Here is a 16,324-nt window from a genome sequence, read left to right on the forward strand (position 1 = left end):
AGCTGCTTCCAGACATCAGATCTTATCCTCCTTTCCCCAAGATGCTCCCAACCTACCAGTCCCTTCCCCTGTTCTACCAGACTTACAGTTGTCTCCTTTCTCTATGCAAAGGCTCAGTCACAAGATGCCAGGATTCATTTCTGCTTGGCTTCAAAGTTGGCATCATCACTGTGTATTTCTTGGTGCGACTGGGAGCTGTTTTCCTCTTGGTTACCTCCTTACTCAAACTGGGAGGTTAAGGACCAATATGCTTCTGCTTCCTCCAACTTTCACTTCTGAGGTTCTCTTTCAGATTTTTGGGGTCCACAAATCCATGTCCCAAATGAGGATTTTCTCTTCTGCTTTCCTATTGCTGTACCAAACGGCATAGCTGTAGTGATGGCTGATGCTCCAGTGATGGAAAATCTATGTTTCGCCTTGTATTTGTGTGTGTGTGTGCATGTTTACTTGTGTTTGCACAGGTGTGTGCACTAGGAGGGGTTTGGGTGTATGCACACAAAATCAAGGCGTGCAGATATAGGTACATGGAGTGCAGCAAAAGAAGAGTTTGTATGCAAGTGTATGTATGCAAACTGTGTGTGTTTATCTATGGAGCTGGTCCCATCTTGGAAATGTGGGTGTGAGCCAAGAAATTGGAAAATGGATATTTACAGATCTCCACATTTACTGGCTCAGCAGCTGTATTGTTGAGGGTGTTATTGGAGATGAGGGTGATAAAATGAACAGAGTCCAGAGTCCTGGTACGTTATAAATGTGTTTAGGGTAATACTGGGGAGGGGGAGCCGTGTGCAGGCTTGTGTCTGCCAAAGGGAGTGTTGATACACAACTGTGCTTCACTTACAGTGGAGCCTGTTGAGGAAGGAGCTGCTTGTGCATGTGGAGCAGGACAGCTGTGCTGCTGCCTGTGTGCTGCAGACTGCTGTGCCTGCCTGTGGGCACTGGGGATGGCTCGGGGTATGTGCCTTGTGCCACAGCCAGCCTGCAGAGCCCACTAGATAGTCAGAGGCCACAAGTGTGGTGGCCACCTCTGCTCCTTCCCAGACCCTGCCCTGAGCAGTCACATCTTTTGCCCACAGCATCAGATGGCAGGACAGTCTTTATTTAAAATGGTTACCACATGTCTAGAGGCTGGACTGACCCACAGTGCAGCATCACTGCTGGGCATCTTCCCTGCAAGTTACGGCCATTTTCGCGTAAGCAGGTCCCTGTGTTTGTAGTGTGGCAGAGCTGTGCCTGTCATCCCAAGAGTACTAGGCAAAGGCTGGCTGCAGGACACCTTTCTGTCTTTGCAGAGGCAGTCTTGGAACCACAGCTACTTCTGAGGGAAGCCAAGTCTGCCAAATCATCTTTAGCTCTTTTCTGCCAGGTGTCACCATGATACAGTGAACAGGTCAGAAAGGGCAGGTCTCAAAAGCCTTTTTTTTTTTTTCTTCCAGCCGAAGCTCTTGAGTTCCTGCTGCTAGCCTGATTTTACTTTCACAACAAACCCCAAATAATCCCAGGGAGTTTTACTATTTTCTTGAGTAGACAGGGGCAGAGATTAAAGATCCAATCTAAATAATCTAATTCCAGAGATAATCCTTTTGCTTTTATTTCCAATTTGGTACGAGGGAGGCTTTCAAGGAGCTCTGCATGGCAGGGCACAGCTGGTCCCTTGAGGGCACCTGAGCCTTGTAGCCCTGTGCCATTTGGGAGGACTATGGGGCAGTAGGGTTGGCTCACACTGATTTCTTAGATATCTCATTAGCCATGAGGCCTGCTTCTGACCCATACATTTTTGCTGCTCTTTTTGGACATCCCAAATCCTCATCCCATTTTCCAGCGGGAAATGGTAATACCCTAAACGTGTGCTCCTCGTTGCTCATGAACAATCAGGGTGGTAGGTAGACCAGGCAGGACAGATTCAAGACAGTCATTTTGGCACAGCTGCCAGGGGACAGGGAGAGATCAAGGGATTGAGAAAATGACCCTGAGCCTTTCACTTGTAGGTTACTGGTGTAAATCCACCCTGCATCAAGGGACTGACTGCCAGCTCAGTGGATTAGTAACGGGATGGAGCTTTTGACATCTGGGGCACAAACTAGCATCAAGTTGCTGGTGTGAAGGCAAGTATTGATTCGGGGCAGCAGTGTAGAGCACCACAGGCCAAACAGCATCTGCCATCCTCTGCCAGGAGCTGTGACCAGCCTGTGAGCCACGGGGAGGGCTCCTCTTGCCCCCAGATGAGCACAGCCACTGTCCCTCCTCACCGCTGCTCAGCTAATCTCTCTTGCTTTGTGATGCACTACTGATTCTTGGGAAATGATCATCCAAGCTAGTTTTAGAAAATGCTCACCCTGGGGACACCTGGTAACACATAGTGTTTATGTGCTTCAAAGCTGTGTTCCTGATTCACACATCACAGTTTAAAGTGTAGGATTAGGGAGGATCATTTGTAATCAGCACAAATGAGCTCTAACGAGGCCTCCCTCGGCCTCACTAACTGGACAGCATTGTCCTGGCCACGGCTGCTTGCACTCCTCTGGTAACAGAACATGGGGGACACCCAACAGGTCACAAACACAGCAGGGATACAGGAGATTAGCCTGGATTTCATCAGATGCTGCTGCCAGGGCTGGGGGCTGTAATGCTGAGATGATTTGCCAGGAATCAGCATGAGGTGGCTGAATCTGGAGAGGTGCTAAGCATACACATTTCATGCTACTAATCTGGATGTGGTTTCCTAAGGCACCCTGTAGTTTTAGGAACCCCTTCCTGGCAGCAGTGCTGGTGTGGGAGTGCAGCAGTGCCATGTCTGTCCTGGCCCAGTTATACCATGAGCCCAAGAACTGATGTCACAGCAGCAGGAACATGCTTTGGGGTCCACTCCAACCTGGGCAGAGCAGACTGGGGACAGGGGCTGGGTGGTTACACATTTTGCCAAACAGTTCACTTCTCCAAGAAGTGTCTGGTTAGGAGGCCCACAGGTGCATTACAAAAGCAACAAATACATTTAATTCTCAGTCTGCAGCACCAAGTCTTTATTTATGAAAGCAAATGCTTTGGGAAAGACTTGAATTAATAAAACATCACTGGCACTTAGAAGGAGCCAGTGCTAATGCAGCCGGTGCCAGGAGCACAGCCCTGAGGTCTGGCTGGTATCTGATGCCTCAAGGAACACCGTGATCAGACAGAAGGGCAAACATTAAGTTATTTGTTCCCCCTTTGTGTAGGGAGTGAGTTTCATTCGACCTCCACCTGGGATATCTCACTCCAGCCACTCAAGACCTTGCCAAGGTCCTCCGGAAAACAAACACGGGATTTTACATTCTCCTATAAAGTGCAAACCAGGGATCAGCCTGCTGGCAGTGTCACGGTCACCTCCCCGCCTTCCCCTTCACTGACCGCTTTGCTTCCCAGGCATATGCAAGGTGCTGGCACGCCACGGGCCGCTTCGCTCCTTACCGGGCGGGCAGCAGCTGTTCACAGCACGGCGGGCACGGAGCTACCCCCGACGGCGTTGGAGCTCCCGCTGCCCCAGCTCCGCTTCCAGCCCCTTCCCCGAGCACATCGGGTCCGCTCCGGTCTGCGCTGCCGCAGCGCCGCCCGTTGCCACGGCAACCCTCCGTCTGCGCTTCCCGCCGCCGCCCCACCGTGCTCCGCGTTCCGCCGCGCTGGAGCACCGCGATTGGCGGCGCCGAGGGGCGGGCTCTGCCCACCGGCGGCCGGCGCTCAAGCCAGCTCGCCGGGCTGTCCCCGAAGCGGACACGGCGCTGGGGAGCTTCGTCCGTCCCCGCCGCTCCTTCCTGGGGGAGCCGGTTCCACACCCGCCCCGCTCCCTACGCGGGCGGTAGCGACTCCGGGCACCCCGGCCCGCAGGGACCCGGCCCCCCGCGCCGCTCCCGCCGCTGTCTCCGCGCCGCTCAGCCCAACCCGCCCATCGCCGCCGCTCATTGGCCCGCCGCCTTATGAATATGCAGATACAGGTCCTCAGCTGTCTAATGGCAGGCGGGCAGGTAATTAATATTCTCGTTTCGGCGCGCTGATTGGCCGGCGCTCGTCCCGCCCCGGCAGCGGGGTAAGCCGCCCCCTGTCGGCGGCAGGAAGGGGCGGGCGCGGCGCCGGGAGCGCGACATGGTGGGCGCTGGTGCGCGCGGGGCGCCGCTGCTGCCGCCCGTGCTGCTGCTGCCGCTGCTGCTGCGGGGCGCGGCGGGCGGCATCGCCGACAGCGTCGTCTGGGCCGTCAACGCGGGCGGCGATGCCCATGTGGACGTGAACGGCATCCACTTCCGCAAGGACCCGCTCGAGGGCCGCGTGGGCCGAGGTGAGGGCGAGGGACACGTCGCGGCCGGGGGGTTTCGGTGGGACAGCCCTCGGGGTCCCGCTCGGCTCCGCTCTGCGAAGCCCCGCTGTGCCGGCGGGGTCCGGGACCCGCGCGCTCCCCGTGCCGTCTTGTCCGCTGCAGCCCCGGCGGGTCTGTGGCTGTCCCCGCAGGACGACGGGGGCTCCTCTCCCCCAGTCGCCCGGGGACGGTCGTGGCCCGAAGGCAGCGCGGGCACTTGTCACCAGCGGGACTGCGGCCACCCTCGTCCTCCCGCAGGGCCCAGCTGGGGCCGCATTCCCCGTCCCCGTGGCGGTGCGGGCCCGGGGCCCCAGAGGCTGCGGGATGAGCCCTGCGGGATGGTGTTCCTGTCCTCGGCCTACAGGGTTGTGTAATGCCGGAGGGGAAGTGGCTCCGTGAGGGTTGGAGTGGGATTTCGGCTGGAAAGGCAGCAGGAGCGGTCAAGCTGCCAGCCCTGCCGCGTGCGCCCGCGAGTCTCTTTTCTCTCCCGTTTTCCACTGAAGAGCCCGTGTTCCTCAGCAGGATCCTCCAGTTCGCAGCCCAGTGCGCAGCGCGCTCGGTGCAGTGGGAACAAGCTTTTCCAGCCCTCTGCAGCCGGATCTGGGTCGCGCACGATGTGGGCTGATGCTTGCAGCATTCTGGTCCCGACAGCGAAGAGCGCAGGCTGCTCGCTGGAGCCCCGGCGCTGGGCCCGGCAGGGGGAAGGTATAGCCGGCTGCTCTGCTCCATGCCCCAGTCGTGGCTGGGTGTTCAAGGGCAGGGACACGAGCAGAAGTAGAGGCAGACGGGAAATCATCGGTTGCTTTAACTACCAAGTCAGTAAAATCTTCAGCCTACTATTTAGGACAGGATGGAGAACTAATTGCACTTGCGTTACCTTTTCCTACTTCCCCCAAGACCACCACAGTTGGAATTTTGCATGTTTCTAATTACTGGTGTACCAAAACTTAGTTGATTCACTAATATATTGAAAAGCTAGCTGTGCTGAGCTGCTCTGCTGTCAGTTACAGGTGAATGGTGGAATGTGGAGAAGACGAGCTCTCTATTGACTTTTGAGTCTAACCTTTGCTGTTTCCATGTAGGATGGTGAGGATTTTCCTGTGCTATACAGCTGGAACTGCTATTGCTTACCCTGCATGAGTGCCATCCCAAGTGGAGAGCCTTTTGGGCACACTGGATACAGTGGAGGTCACATTTAAATTCTAATACAGTTTTTCACACCCATGGAAGCTGCTGCTCCAGTCACACAGGGTGTCCAGATCACTATAGGTTAGCTTCCCTTCATAGACATCTCATATGTGTGAATTGAATGTCCTTGTGGGTTTGAACTATTTATTTTTGAGTTGGGGAGAAAGAAGGGTCTTTTTCAAGCACATTGTGACATGCACTTCCTTTGTGGAAAGCTCGTGGCGTTTCCTCTGAGCAGCAGGCTGTTACAGTAATCCTGCTTCAGCCAGTGGTGCCAGGCACAGTGGAGACTTTACCCCTTTGAGCTCTCAACTGCCTTTCTCTCAATGGCTTTTTATTGCACCATTGTTTGTTTACTCTGGGCTCCTCTCTGTGTTGATAGACATGTAAGGGCTATAGCAGAAATGTATGGCTGACTGGGAGGAAATGACCTAGGGATAGTAATTTTGGGCTGTACTGCCTCTGAGCAATTTAAAACCTTTTTTTTTTTTCCCTCAAGCCTCCGTTCAGCTGCTGTGCCCTAAAGGACTGGCTGTGCTGATGGCAATTACAGAATAGGCAAGTGCCAAACATAGTTGAGCTACAGCTTGGTGGCTACTGCTCGCTCCCAGTGAGCACCCAGTGTGCTGTAAAATCCATCATGCTTCCACAGCTCTGTCAACAGAGCTCTGACATGCAGGTGACAGGTCTTCCTCTCCAGTTACCTTCTTGGCTATTTAAGGACTTTCTTCCTGTGCAGGCTTTCCTTTAATAGGAGCTGACTTCTGTGGAGTCCTTGGTTCACTATCACTGTAATCTGTAGCTGGCCAGAAATACCTGCGTGGGAGGACACATTAAACTTTTCACCCTCTGTATTTCTGGTGGTTAGAGTCTTCAGTCTTTATGCCCAAGTTTGAGTGGTAGAGAGAAGTGGAAGATATTGCCTAAGCAGCTCTGTGTGAAACAGGAGACTAAGAGCTGGCATTAATTTCCTCTCACTCGTTTGCATTGGCTCTGTCTTTGGCAACATGTGCTGGTTTAGTAGTTCTTGCTTTGTCTTGGCCAATGCAGTGTCTGTTCCCATGGAAATGGGGCTGGGAGAGGTAAGTGTCAGCAGAGAACTTCGTCTGGATCAACTTCTGTCTGAAGTGCCAGTGGACAAATGGTGTCCACGGTCTTCCCCCCTGCCCCTGCTTTGCTGAGGAATTGATGTGCAGCTCTGGAGGCATTGCATCAGTTTGCATTTATACAGGAGCCCTGATATACAGTAGCATACCAAGTGGGGTTAAATTTCTGAGGGCTGCTGTAGAGGTGGTGAAACACTGAAAAGAGGCAAATTTTGTATTTTTTCTTATTTTGTTGGTTGTTGTCCTATTTGGGCATTGTGTTTGGGCCCTTGTCGTGGGGCTCTTCAGATGCCTGCAAACAGCACCCATTTCAGCTGGGTGGCTCTGAGAACATCAGCTGATGCTACTGCAGGTGTTCTTGAAACACTCGTGTATCTTTTTTGCTTCCTTCATCCCGTCTTCATGCTAACAGGTATTGTGGGGCTGTGGTGAGAAGAAAAGGCTTTGTAAGATACCTAATGCTTTTCACCCTTTTGCCATTCCCCAGGTTCTTAGTTGAGTGGGACGAATCTCTAAAACCCAATGCTGTCAATTGTAACTACAAATCTCTTGTGTCAGTGAGTTGACTCAGTCCTATGCTAACTGTTTTAGTTTTGTACTTGGAGTTTGAAATTTGAAAATACTGTTAAAATATTCTAGGTGTTTTCACTCCTTAAAGCAAGAGCCAGTGGCCAAGTCCTTTGGCTTTGTGTAATGTTTTTGAGACAGGCTTTTCTTTTTTAAATGGTGCAAGTAAGCTTACTGTGTCTTAGAACTGTAGCAGGTCTCCAGACCTGTTTTCCTACATTTCTTGGATTTTGGGGCTTTGGCTTCTTGTGCTTCTGCTCTGGTAGTGCCGCCACCTGGTCAGAGCAAGCAGGGGAGACGGGTCTGATGGGTTGTAAGTGCTAATGCCACTTACAGAGTTCAATGCTTTAAGAATATATGAAGTGTCTCTTCCTCAGAATGTAACCCTTCCTCTCACTCTTTTGTGCTCAAACCCAGCTTCTGACTATGGTATGAAACTGCCAATCCTGCGGTCCAACGCAGAAGACCAGATTCTGTACCAGACGGAGCGTTACAATGAGGAAACCTTTGGCTATGAAGTTCCCATCAAAGAGGAGGGTGACTATGTGCTCGTGTTGAAGTTTGCAGAGGTCTATTTTGCACAGTCTCAACAGAAGGTAAGCAATAGCTCCTTGTGTATCTCTGATGTGAGTTCCTGGCTGTGTGCTTGGGCTGCCTCTGCTGCTTTGCATGCTGGAGGAAGGAGTAAGGCACTAATTGTTAACTTAGGTCCCAACCTCCCCCAGACTCTGAACCTTTAGAGCTCTCTTCCACATTCTAGCTATACAGTTGGACTGTAAAATTTAATTTCAAAGTATTCAAACAAACGTGCAGCTAAACATAACTAGCAATAGAGTTTTATGACCTGTTTAGGCTGTGCTGGCTTTGAGAAGTTTTTTTCCTTTTTCTTGAACACTTGCTTCTGACTTGACAGCATGGTTATGCTGGAGGAACTATTGCATAGATTGAAGCAGAGGAGGTGATCTGGATTAAATAGCCTACTCAAGACAATTTTTACAAATGTGATAAGACTTGATACTGGTTCAGTCTGATCGTGAAAGCAGAGTTAAATTCAACTGCTTTTTGCTTTTTAGAGAGGATAAATCTTTGTCCACTTTTGAAATCCCTCATGTACAGCAGTGGAAACAGAAGCAAGAAGAACTCAAAGCCCTGTGATAAACTATAGTAGGAGTGGTTTGTGTTTTAGTCTGGCGTTCCTCTGATTCCATCAGTTTCTTTAGGGCTGATCTCCTTAAGCACTGTGCTGCCTTCCTGCCAGAGAAGTATTTCAGGGAGCAGAACTAGTGGGGCTAGCTTACAGAACGGATGCAAAAAGCAGCCTCAGATTAAACTGAAGGGCTGAGGCATCTTTGGTTCCTCTTCCTTTGTGTGGTTATGCTGGGATTCCCCAGGTACTACGTGAAGTTTGAGTCGTTACAGCCCTGAGGAGGACTTTCACTCTGAATTCACAGATGTGGTTAGCAGTTAAACATTTTACATCCTTCAAACCCTGTGTTCTTCAACCAGCTTGTTTCCTCTTCTCTGTTCTGCTGTAGGCTGTTAGTTAGAAATGGCTTCATTCCCTAGGGTGTGGTGTGTCACAGCCATGCCAGGGTGGTAAGAGCAGGTCTTCAGACAGGCGAAAAGTTGTGAAAGAGAAGCATGAATAAACCAGAACAAAACTGTGCTGTCCTCAGGTCTGAACAGCAGATGTAGGGGCTGTTTTAAAAGGAGAAGGCAGATTTCAGAGTATTTGAAAGCATTGTTAAGGCTTTGGTGTCTTTACCTGGCTGCTTCTGGGCTCTGAATCCTTCCCAAAGGAGTGGGCCAGGACATGTTGCAATGGTTTCTGGTCCTGGGTGCACAAAAAAAGGCGGAGACCTTTCCTGTTGTGTTCCCCTTTCAACTGTCACGTGCCTGAATCTGTTCTGACTCTCTGTCATTTCTTCCACCCCGAAGGTATTTGATGTTCGCTTGAATGGCCACGTGGTGGTGAAAGACTTGGACATTTTTGACAGAGTTGGACACAGCACAGCTCATGATGAGATCATTCCCATGAGTATCAAAAAGGGAAAACTGAGTGTCCAGGGAGAGGTTTCAACATTCACAGGAAAGCTCCACATTGAGTTTGTAAAGGTAATAAGCTTTTCAGGGCAGAGCCTTGATCCTCCCTTGATCCTCCCTTTCCCCTTCTTACCTTCTTAGGTGTTGGCAGGTGGAGAGACCATTCCTTGTCTCAGAACTGCAGCACTGACAGCTGCCTTTGCTTTTTCTAGGGCTACTATGACAATCCGAAAATCTGTGCCCTATACATCCTGCAAGGAACAGTGGAAGGTAAGCACAGTTTCTGAGCCAGAAGGCTCTTCCCCTTGGAGAGCAGCCTGTTGCTTCTCAGACTATGAGATCATAACTCTTGCTGACCCACATCTGCCAAAATTGTTTCTCTTTCACTGAGTTCCCACAAAATGCAGTTGCAAAGTGAGGTAGGTGTGTAGTGTCCTCATTCTCCTCTAAGTCACAAAGCTTGTGTCATTTTGGAGTGAGAAAAATAAATTTGTTCTGGAATTTCCTCTATATGGGGTAGAGGAGAAGGAAACACGTCTGGTCAGTCTCAGCTTATAGCTACAGATAAATACCCTCTGGCCTTGGATGTCAGCAGCAACCCTGCAGACAAATAATTTACAGTTACTTTAGCTAGTGCTTAAGTATTTCTTACCTGGAGCTTTGTTTTGCCTTCTCAGCTTGAGGACAAGACAGTGGTTTTTCTCAGATACCAGTTCCTCTGGATAGCTCAGGGGAGTGCTGGAAAGGTCCTTGTTCTTTCATCACCCTCTTTATGAGTGAGCTGGAATTAACTCCCCTCTAGCTCCTGAGCTAGGAGGGTTTAGGATCCCTCTCTGACCAAAACATCCACGTGGATGTTTACTATGGGATGGCCAGGTGCTGCTGAAGATCTGGTAGGAACCGTGTGGCCAGGTGGCACCTGCAGCTCAGACCCGAGGCTCAGAAAGGTGGATTTGAGTGGGGCTTGGCCATGCTGCTCTCACAGCTCCAGCTTTGAGGGGTGCAGTGATGTGGCATAGGACTGTTTATGGAAAGGATTGTTCCAATTCCTGATTCCACCTGTATCTGCTGGTCCTGCAGGCAGCAGGTGCTTGCTCTTGACTAGATCTTACTGAGCAGCTACAGTATCTGAATGTGTGCTCTAAGTGTGCTTTTGTGCATTAAATTGTCTCTGTGACACATTGATGGTGTGGAAGGATGTACTTTTTCTGTAGGCTGGATCCTTGGATGCTCTTATCTTGCAAAGCAAAGAAATAGTGTTGTGGTCTCTGTGGTAGAAGATATTCCTCTCTTCTGGCATGTTCTGGCTGTGGTTTTCATGGGGTCTCAGGTGCCTTCTTGCCAATGTTCATGTAGGGTCGGGGAGAGGGGAAAGAAGCGTCTCGAGTGATCTCCGAATTTACATCCTGCCTGCTTGCAACCTTTTGTCTTGTTCAACAGATGTTCCAAAGCTGCAGCCACACCCAGGTCTGGAGAAAAAAGAGGAAGAGGATGATGAAGATGACTATGATGATGGCTCCAGTGTCAAAAAACAGGCAAATAAGAACCGGGTTCAGTCAGGCCCACGCACACCAAACCCCTATGCCTCGGACAACAGCAGCCTCATGTTTCCTATATTGGTGGCCTTTGGTGTCTTCATTCCTACCCTCTTCTGCCTCTGCCGATTGTGAGAGCAAGCCCCACAGTGCATCAGCCCAGGGGCTGGGAGGGAAGGAGTTGGACCAAATACGGTTGCTTTCAATTTCTCCATATTGTTCATAATTTAAGGAAAAAAAAAAAAAAGAGATGATTCATTTGGAATGAATAGCAATGAATAGCAGGTCCAGGTAAGAGGAAGCTTACCTTCCCCCTGCCAGCAAGCAGCAAGGCCCTCGCCTTCCCCTTTGCACCATGTGCAGCCTCTGATTCTCCCTGGGGCATCCAAGAGTGAACTGAGTCCTGGCTGGGTGTGTATTGGGCCATTGAAAGCTGATGCTACCAGTCCTGGGCCATGTCCCACACTGAGAGAAAGCCATGTGCTGTAGGATCTCTGCCTTTACTGGGTGGAATACAGTTCCTTAAGCAGGAAAGCAATTCTTAAAACAAGGCTGGGGTACACGTTTTGTCCAGGAGCGTGGAAGTGTTGTGCTGTTGGGTGTCAAGCGACTGCAGAGAACAGAGCCTGGCTCAGCATCTCCCTGAATGTGTGCAACACAATGTATGGTACTCACCTGCGTGAAGATACCAAGGCTCCAGACCAGCCTCCGTGGAGACAGTCCCCTCCTCAGACTGCCAGCTGTGCCAGGAGCAGAGAGATTTATCTGGCCTTATTTGCTGCACCAGTTGGGAGAGACTTTCCTAGTCTGGCAATTGTTTGTTCCATCGCAGAGGGATTCTGCTGTAGCCTGCAAGAGGCTGACGTTGTTAGCGTCTGATCAGATGCACTTGTTTTCTGTATTGATTATGGCTTTTGTTTCCTTTAATATCTTTTTATTTTCAAAGGTTTTGTTTTAAGCCCAGTTCCTTGTTTTGCCTTTTCTAGCAAGTGACCTCTTCTTTGGAAGAAGCTGAGAATCAGGTGAACTAAAGAGGAGGTTCAGGACTTGTTCCTTAACCTTCCTAATGGTGAGCTCCCTTCTCCATGACTCCAACCAACCCGTGCCATAGGACAGAGCAGAGCAACCTGCTGGATGCTCCCTGTGGTTTCTCATTCCCTCTGTAGGGACCAGCCCTGCCTATGGCAGTGAGAAGTGGAGCTGCTCAGTGTTTGCAGTGAGTGAGCTTGGCCTTTTGCATATCCAGGCCCTGTAGTGAAGGGGCAGATGTCCAACGTTTCAATCCAGCAGAGCAAGGTGGTTCATTGCCATCCAGAGATCTGGAAGTGAGCAATGCACTGAAGACAAGGTCCCCTGCTTCCCCCAGGGATATTTCTGCAAGAGGCTTCTGTTTCCACGTGCAGAGCTTGTGCCTGCATGGCAGAGGCTGAACAGAGTGAAAGCCACTGCTGCACCTTCTGGTCTAGAGCTGCAGGCCCTGTGGAACTGCCTTCTCACAATTTTAGCCTCCAGCATATTGAGCATTTCTGGCTGACCAAGAGGGAGATGTTCTGTACTGGAGCAGGATCTGTCCCAGGCAGGGTTGGGTTTTTGCAGATCAGCTTTGTTGCTGCTGAGCTCTGGGCTCACAGAGTGCTTTACCTCATGCTCTCTCCATTGTCCTCAGAAGTGTTCTGTTCTTCCCCAGAGCAGTGCCACTGAGCAGTGACCTCCATGCTGCTCTGCTCTCTGGGCCTGCATTTTCCTAGCAGTTGTTCCTGGGCTTGATCTCTTGCAGTGGCTCAGCCTTTCTTTGAGCTGAGCAGGGTCAGCAGAACTACAAGTTTCTGGCAAGGGACCTGGAGGAGCAGCCTTTTCTGTTCTGCTGGGCCCAGATCGCTGAAGCCTTCGCTTCCTCTTAACCTTCAAGCTGTGATAGGAGCTGTCAGCTCAGGGGCTCCAGAGTGGAAGCTGGAGGAGGTGACAAAATGCTGCTCTCTGCAGCAATGCCACTGAACCTTGCCTTTCTATCACATCACTGCTACAGGCCTGATCCTAAGTCTGTATCTGTGATCTGAAAAACAAGCAGGGCCTTAATTATGTTCTCTCTAACTACACAAGGGGTAGTTTGGGACAGAAGAAAGGGAGTCCCTGCCCCAGTTAAAGGAGAATATAGGCTTTAGAGAGAGCAGATCTTGAAGAACAAACCTTAGGATGAAAGGTGGTAAGCTTGAAGTTGTCTCCTTCATCTTCTAGCTACTGTTAAAATCCTAATACTTTAAAAACTATTATTAAATATGAGCTCTGATTTGTTCAGTGACAGTGCCTGCAGGGATTTTCCAGCGTTTTTGGGATTGCTCTAACTGGATTGAAGAGACGTTTAGATCTTTATCAGTTTTGAGAACCATGAACTCTGCTGATTTGTTAAGCAAAGAACCTGGGGTTGAAGGCAGGCGTCTCTCTAAGGAGCTGCTCTCCTCCAGGCCTTTTAGGGTACATTTTATTTGAGTGTCCTTGAAGGAAGGAATCACTCGCCTTCTTGTGGCTCATCCAGTAATCTCAGCACCTTGCCTACCATGGGAGAAAGGGTGTGTGTTTAGATGTGCAGAAGTTGGAGACAAGTCTTCCAGGACAGTTTATCCTGGCAGCCAGGGCACTCATTTGGTACCATCAGCTGTCCCAAGGCAGAGCTGTGCAGGGCGTGATCTAGTTTGTTCCAGTTGCTCAATTCAAATGAATTTGTCCTATTTGAATAAGAATAGGGAGGAGAAATATCATCCTTCATGACTTAAATTCAGTTTTATGCATCTTTCTCACTACAAAGCTGGTTTCTGGGAGGATTCCTGACCCTGTTAAGGTCCTGTGAGCAGCTTCCTTCCTGGTCCATCCCTTCCTGACAGGTTTGCTTTGGAAGGAGCCTTCAAACAAAGCATGTGGGAGCACAGAGGATGGTGGGGGAGGGCCAGTCAGCACCTTGCTGGGAATGGAGTACTCCAGCTCTGCTGGCCATCTCTGTCTAGTATCTGCAAGCCAGACTCGGGGATGTAATGAGGTACCTGGTTCTGACCAGGGAAAGAAAAAGTTGGGGCTGGCTGTAGCTTTCTAGAATGTGTGTTTGAGGGAATATCCAGGACATTGTTTAACTGAGACAGGTCAGAGACAAGCCTGTTTGTGCTGATTCCTCTGTCAGCAGCAGGCACATGGAATGCAGCAGTGTGGGGAGCTGGGTCAGAACAGAGTTTGGCTTGACTCACATAGAGAGGGGCAGATACGGCAATTTTAATAAAGCTTCCACTTAAAAAAGGGAAAATCACTGTATGATGTTTCAGGTCTGGATCCAGCCTCAGCATAGCAGTTTCAAAGCTTATTTTAATTGTCCCATCAGCCCCTCCTTTAAGCCAGGCTGTTGAAGTCTTCTGTGCGTGTGACTAAACATCTCTGACCCTTCTGAGTGTCCCAGGTGACAGTGAACAGAAAGCCAAATGAATTCCCTTCTCTTTTTGGTGCCTTTGTCTCGGGCTTTGAATAAAAGTCTATTTGAAGGAGCTTCTTTCTTTTAAGGAGCTTCTGAGTTTTTTCTTTTTCTTCAAGGGACAGGCATTCCCTGCCCTTGAGATCAGATGGGGACTGTCTCCCTGTCCCTGGATGCCAGCTCTGGAGGTCACAGCTGAAGTGGAGAACTGCGAGCTGTAATCTTTATTTTCAGCCCTTAAAGTCAATGGAAGAAAAGTCTAGCAGGGGATAGAAGAACAGGAAGAGCTCCTTCAGGTCTGGTCTCCCCCAGAAATCTCCTGAAGGCAGGATGGAGAGCTTCCAGACAGTCTGGTGCCTGGGCGTCTGTGCAGTTCAGAGCTGAGTGAATCACTCTGGGTCGTGGTAGTTGTGTGGCTCCTGGGTGCAGAGTGGGGCTTGGGGGGGTCCTGCACCCCTACTTTACTTGCTGAGGGCTTGCCCCATGCTGCTTAGGTCTGAGCAGAGCAGGGACCTGTGCCTTGTCCCTTGGCCTTTAAGTTGAAATGGGATTGCAACAGCCGGGGAAGTATCTTGCTACAGGAACTCTGGGCTGAGCAAGCCTGTTGCTGATAACCTCCAGGAGGGAGAGGACCATGAGAGCAGCTTCAGCTCTCGATGTGAGACAGATTCTGAGCAGCTGCAAAGTACCAAGTGTTTCAGGCTCTGTTTGGTGCTCAAATGTAGGAGAGATCAGTCTGCTTCTTGCACGTATGGTGGGGAGGGAAATATCCTTGCTGAGAATCCAAGGGAAATGGGAACTGGGCCAGCACTGAGCTAATTTACCTACTGGCACTTCTGCATCTCCACAACAAATGCCAAAGCCTAATACAATTCAAGGATGCTATTTTAACGTCGGCCTGGTTCCACCAGTCTGTCTCCACCGGCTGGTCCCAAATAGGCTCACACAAGTGTTCTCAACGGCACAAACACCAGGTTGGAACTGTGAAGGCTCAGAAACGTGATCACAGGGATGGGCCTCCTGTGCTGCACCCCTTCGTGATGGGCTTCGTGCTGCCCAGCGGGTCTGGGGCACATGCATTCACCTTGGATCCGAATGGATTTGACCCAGGAGTATTGTAGCATTGAAAGGTGCTGGGATGGATGGGAGAGGTGAAAGCAGGTCCACGTCTTCCGGGACTCTGGCTTGCTCAGAGTTTATTGCTGTATATTAAATACTATTTTTGGAGATTGAGGGGAAGATGAGGGTGGGGAGGGATGTGATGATGCTGTCCCCAGTCTGATTGGTAGGATGCTACTGCAGGTTACTGACAGGTTTTGATTTTTTTTTCCCAAAAAGTGCTTTATTTAAAAAAAAATATCAGCAGAACAAGTGCTTTCAACCCTCCTAGAAACTGTGCTGGCTGATTAGAAAATGTGAATAATCTTTTGCAAACATCAAAGGTTTCTGTTAAAGAGTTTGTGTGATGGAGATTTGAAGGCAAGGGGCGAAGTACAGCTTGAACCAGTTTAGCTGGGTAGAGTGTGAATCCAGGAAATGCAGGATCTCTGCCCTGGAGTTGTTCCCAGTCACACTTAATGGGGATTTGCTCTCCTGTGCTACCATGGCTGTTCTGTCACACTGTGGCAGTTCCTGAGCTGGTGTTCTGGAGCAAAGCAGTGGCTGGAAACTGGCTGGCAAGTGGGGGCTTGAATTTTTTGTAGTTTCCTCGGGGGCTTTGTGCTTTCAGGGCTTTCCCACTTTAGAGGCAGCTGGGTTGGTAAAGCAGCCCCGGAGCCTGTGAGAGCAGAGGCACATCTGTGCTCCATGCCAGGAGGTGGCAGCGAGGACTGTGAGAGGTGGGGGTAGTGTTTGGTTCCCCTTGGGGTAGCAGCATCAGAGTTGGCACCTGGTCCCTCTGCTCCACAGTGCCGGCTGTCGATGTGTGGAAGTGCCACTGGCATTAAGGACACATCACAAACTACTTAAAGCTGCAGGTCTAAGTTGTCTGTAAAGGCCGAATCTGTGTGGGGAGAATTCTCCATCTGTATGTGTCGCCAGTACAAAGGGTTTTTGAGGGGGATTTTTTATTTTACTGCCCATTGCTTTGTGTTATAACAACTTGCAGTGACAT

At 50.3% G+C, this 16,324-nt stretch overlaps 1 protein-coding gene and 1 long non-coding RNA gene across 3 annotated transcripts; one reads left to right on the forward strand and one right to left on the reverse strand.

Annotated features, from left to right (window-relative positions):
- Window positions 1–2,996: 2,996 nt before the first annotated feature.
- LOC148221658 (uncharacterized) lies at window positions 2,997–3,786 on the reverse strand. Its single transcript, XR_015807623.1, has 2 exons — window positions 3,445–3,786; window positions 2,997–3,312 (listed from the first exon to the last, which is right to left on the reverse strand). It is a non-coding gene; the product is annotated as an uncharacterized LOC148221658 (long non-coding RNA).
- Window positions 3,787–4,057: 271 nt separating this feature from the next.
- Window positions 4,058–11,705, forward strand: MLEC (malectin). 2 transcript variants are annotated; one of them, XM_014894639.2, is made up of 5 exons: window positions 4,058–4,303; window positions 7,600–7,778; window positions 9,121–9,297; window positions 9,438–9,495; window positions 10,666–11,705. In XM_014894639.2, the coding sequence occupies exons 1-5, from the start codon at window positions 4,114–4,116 to the stop codon at window positions 10,893–10,895; spliced, it is 834 nt and encodes a 277-aa protein (XP_014750125.1). In that variant the 5' UTR covers window positions 4,058–4,113; the 3' UTR covers window positions 10,896–11,705. The 2 variants fall into 2 exon arrangements, with proteins under 2 accessions (XP_014750125.1, XP_088032188.1); XM_088176062.1 differs by lacking the exon at window positions 4,058–4,303 and adding an exon at window positions 5,409–5,590.
- Window positions 11,706–16,324: the final 4,619 nt, after the last annotated feature.

Source organism: Sturnus vulgaris, chromosome 19 (genome assembly GCF_052056855.1).
Source record: "Sturnus vulgaris isolate bStuVul1 chromosome 19, bStuVul1.hap1, whole genome shotgun sequence".
Taxonomy (NCBI): domain Eukaryota; kingdom Metazoa; phylum Chordata; class Aves; order Passeriformes; family Sturnidae; genus Sturnus; species Sturnus vulgaris.

Excerpts from the sequence above, each read along its gene's own strand:
- MLEC (XM_014894639.2), top strand. The coding sequence starts at position 4,114 with ATGGTGGGCGCTGGTGCGCGCGGGGCGCCGCTGCTGCCGCCCGTGCTG. Across the intron at positions 4,304-7,599 it reads CGAGGGCCGCGTGGGCCGAG|CTTCTGACTATGGTATGAAA; the intron begins GTGAGGGCGAGG and ends GCTCAAACCCAG. Across the intron at positions 7,779-9,120 it reads TTGCACAGTCTCAACAGAAG|GTATTTGATGTTCGCTTGAA; the intron begins GTAAGCAATAGC and ends TCCACCCCGAAG.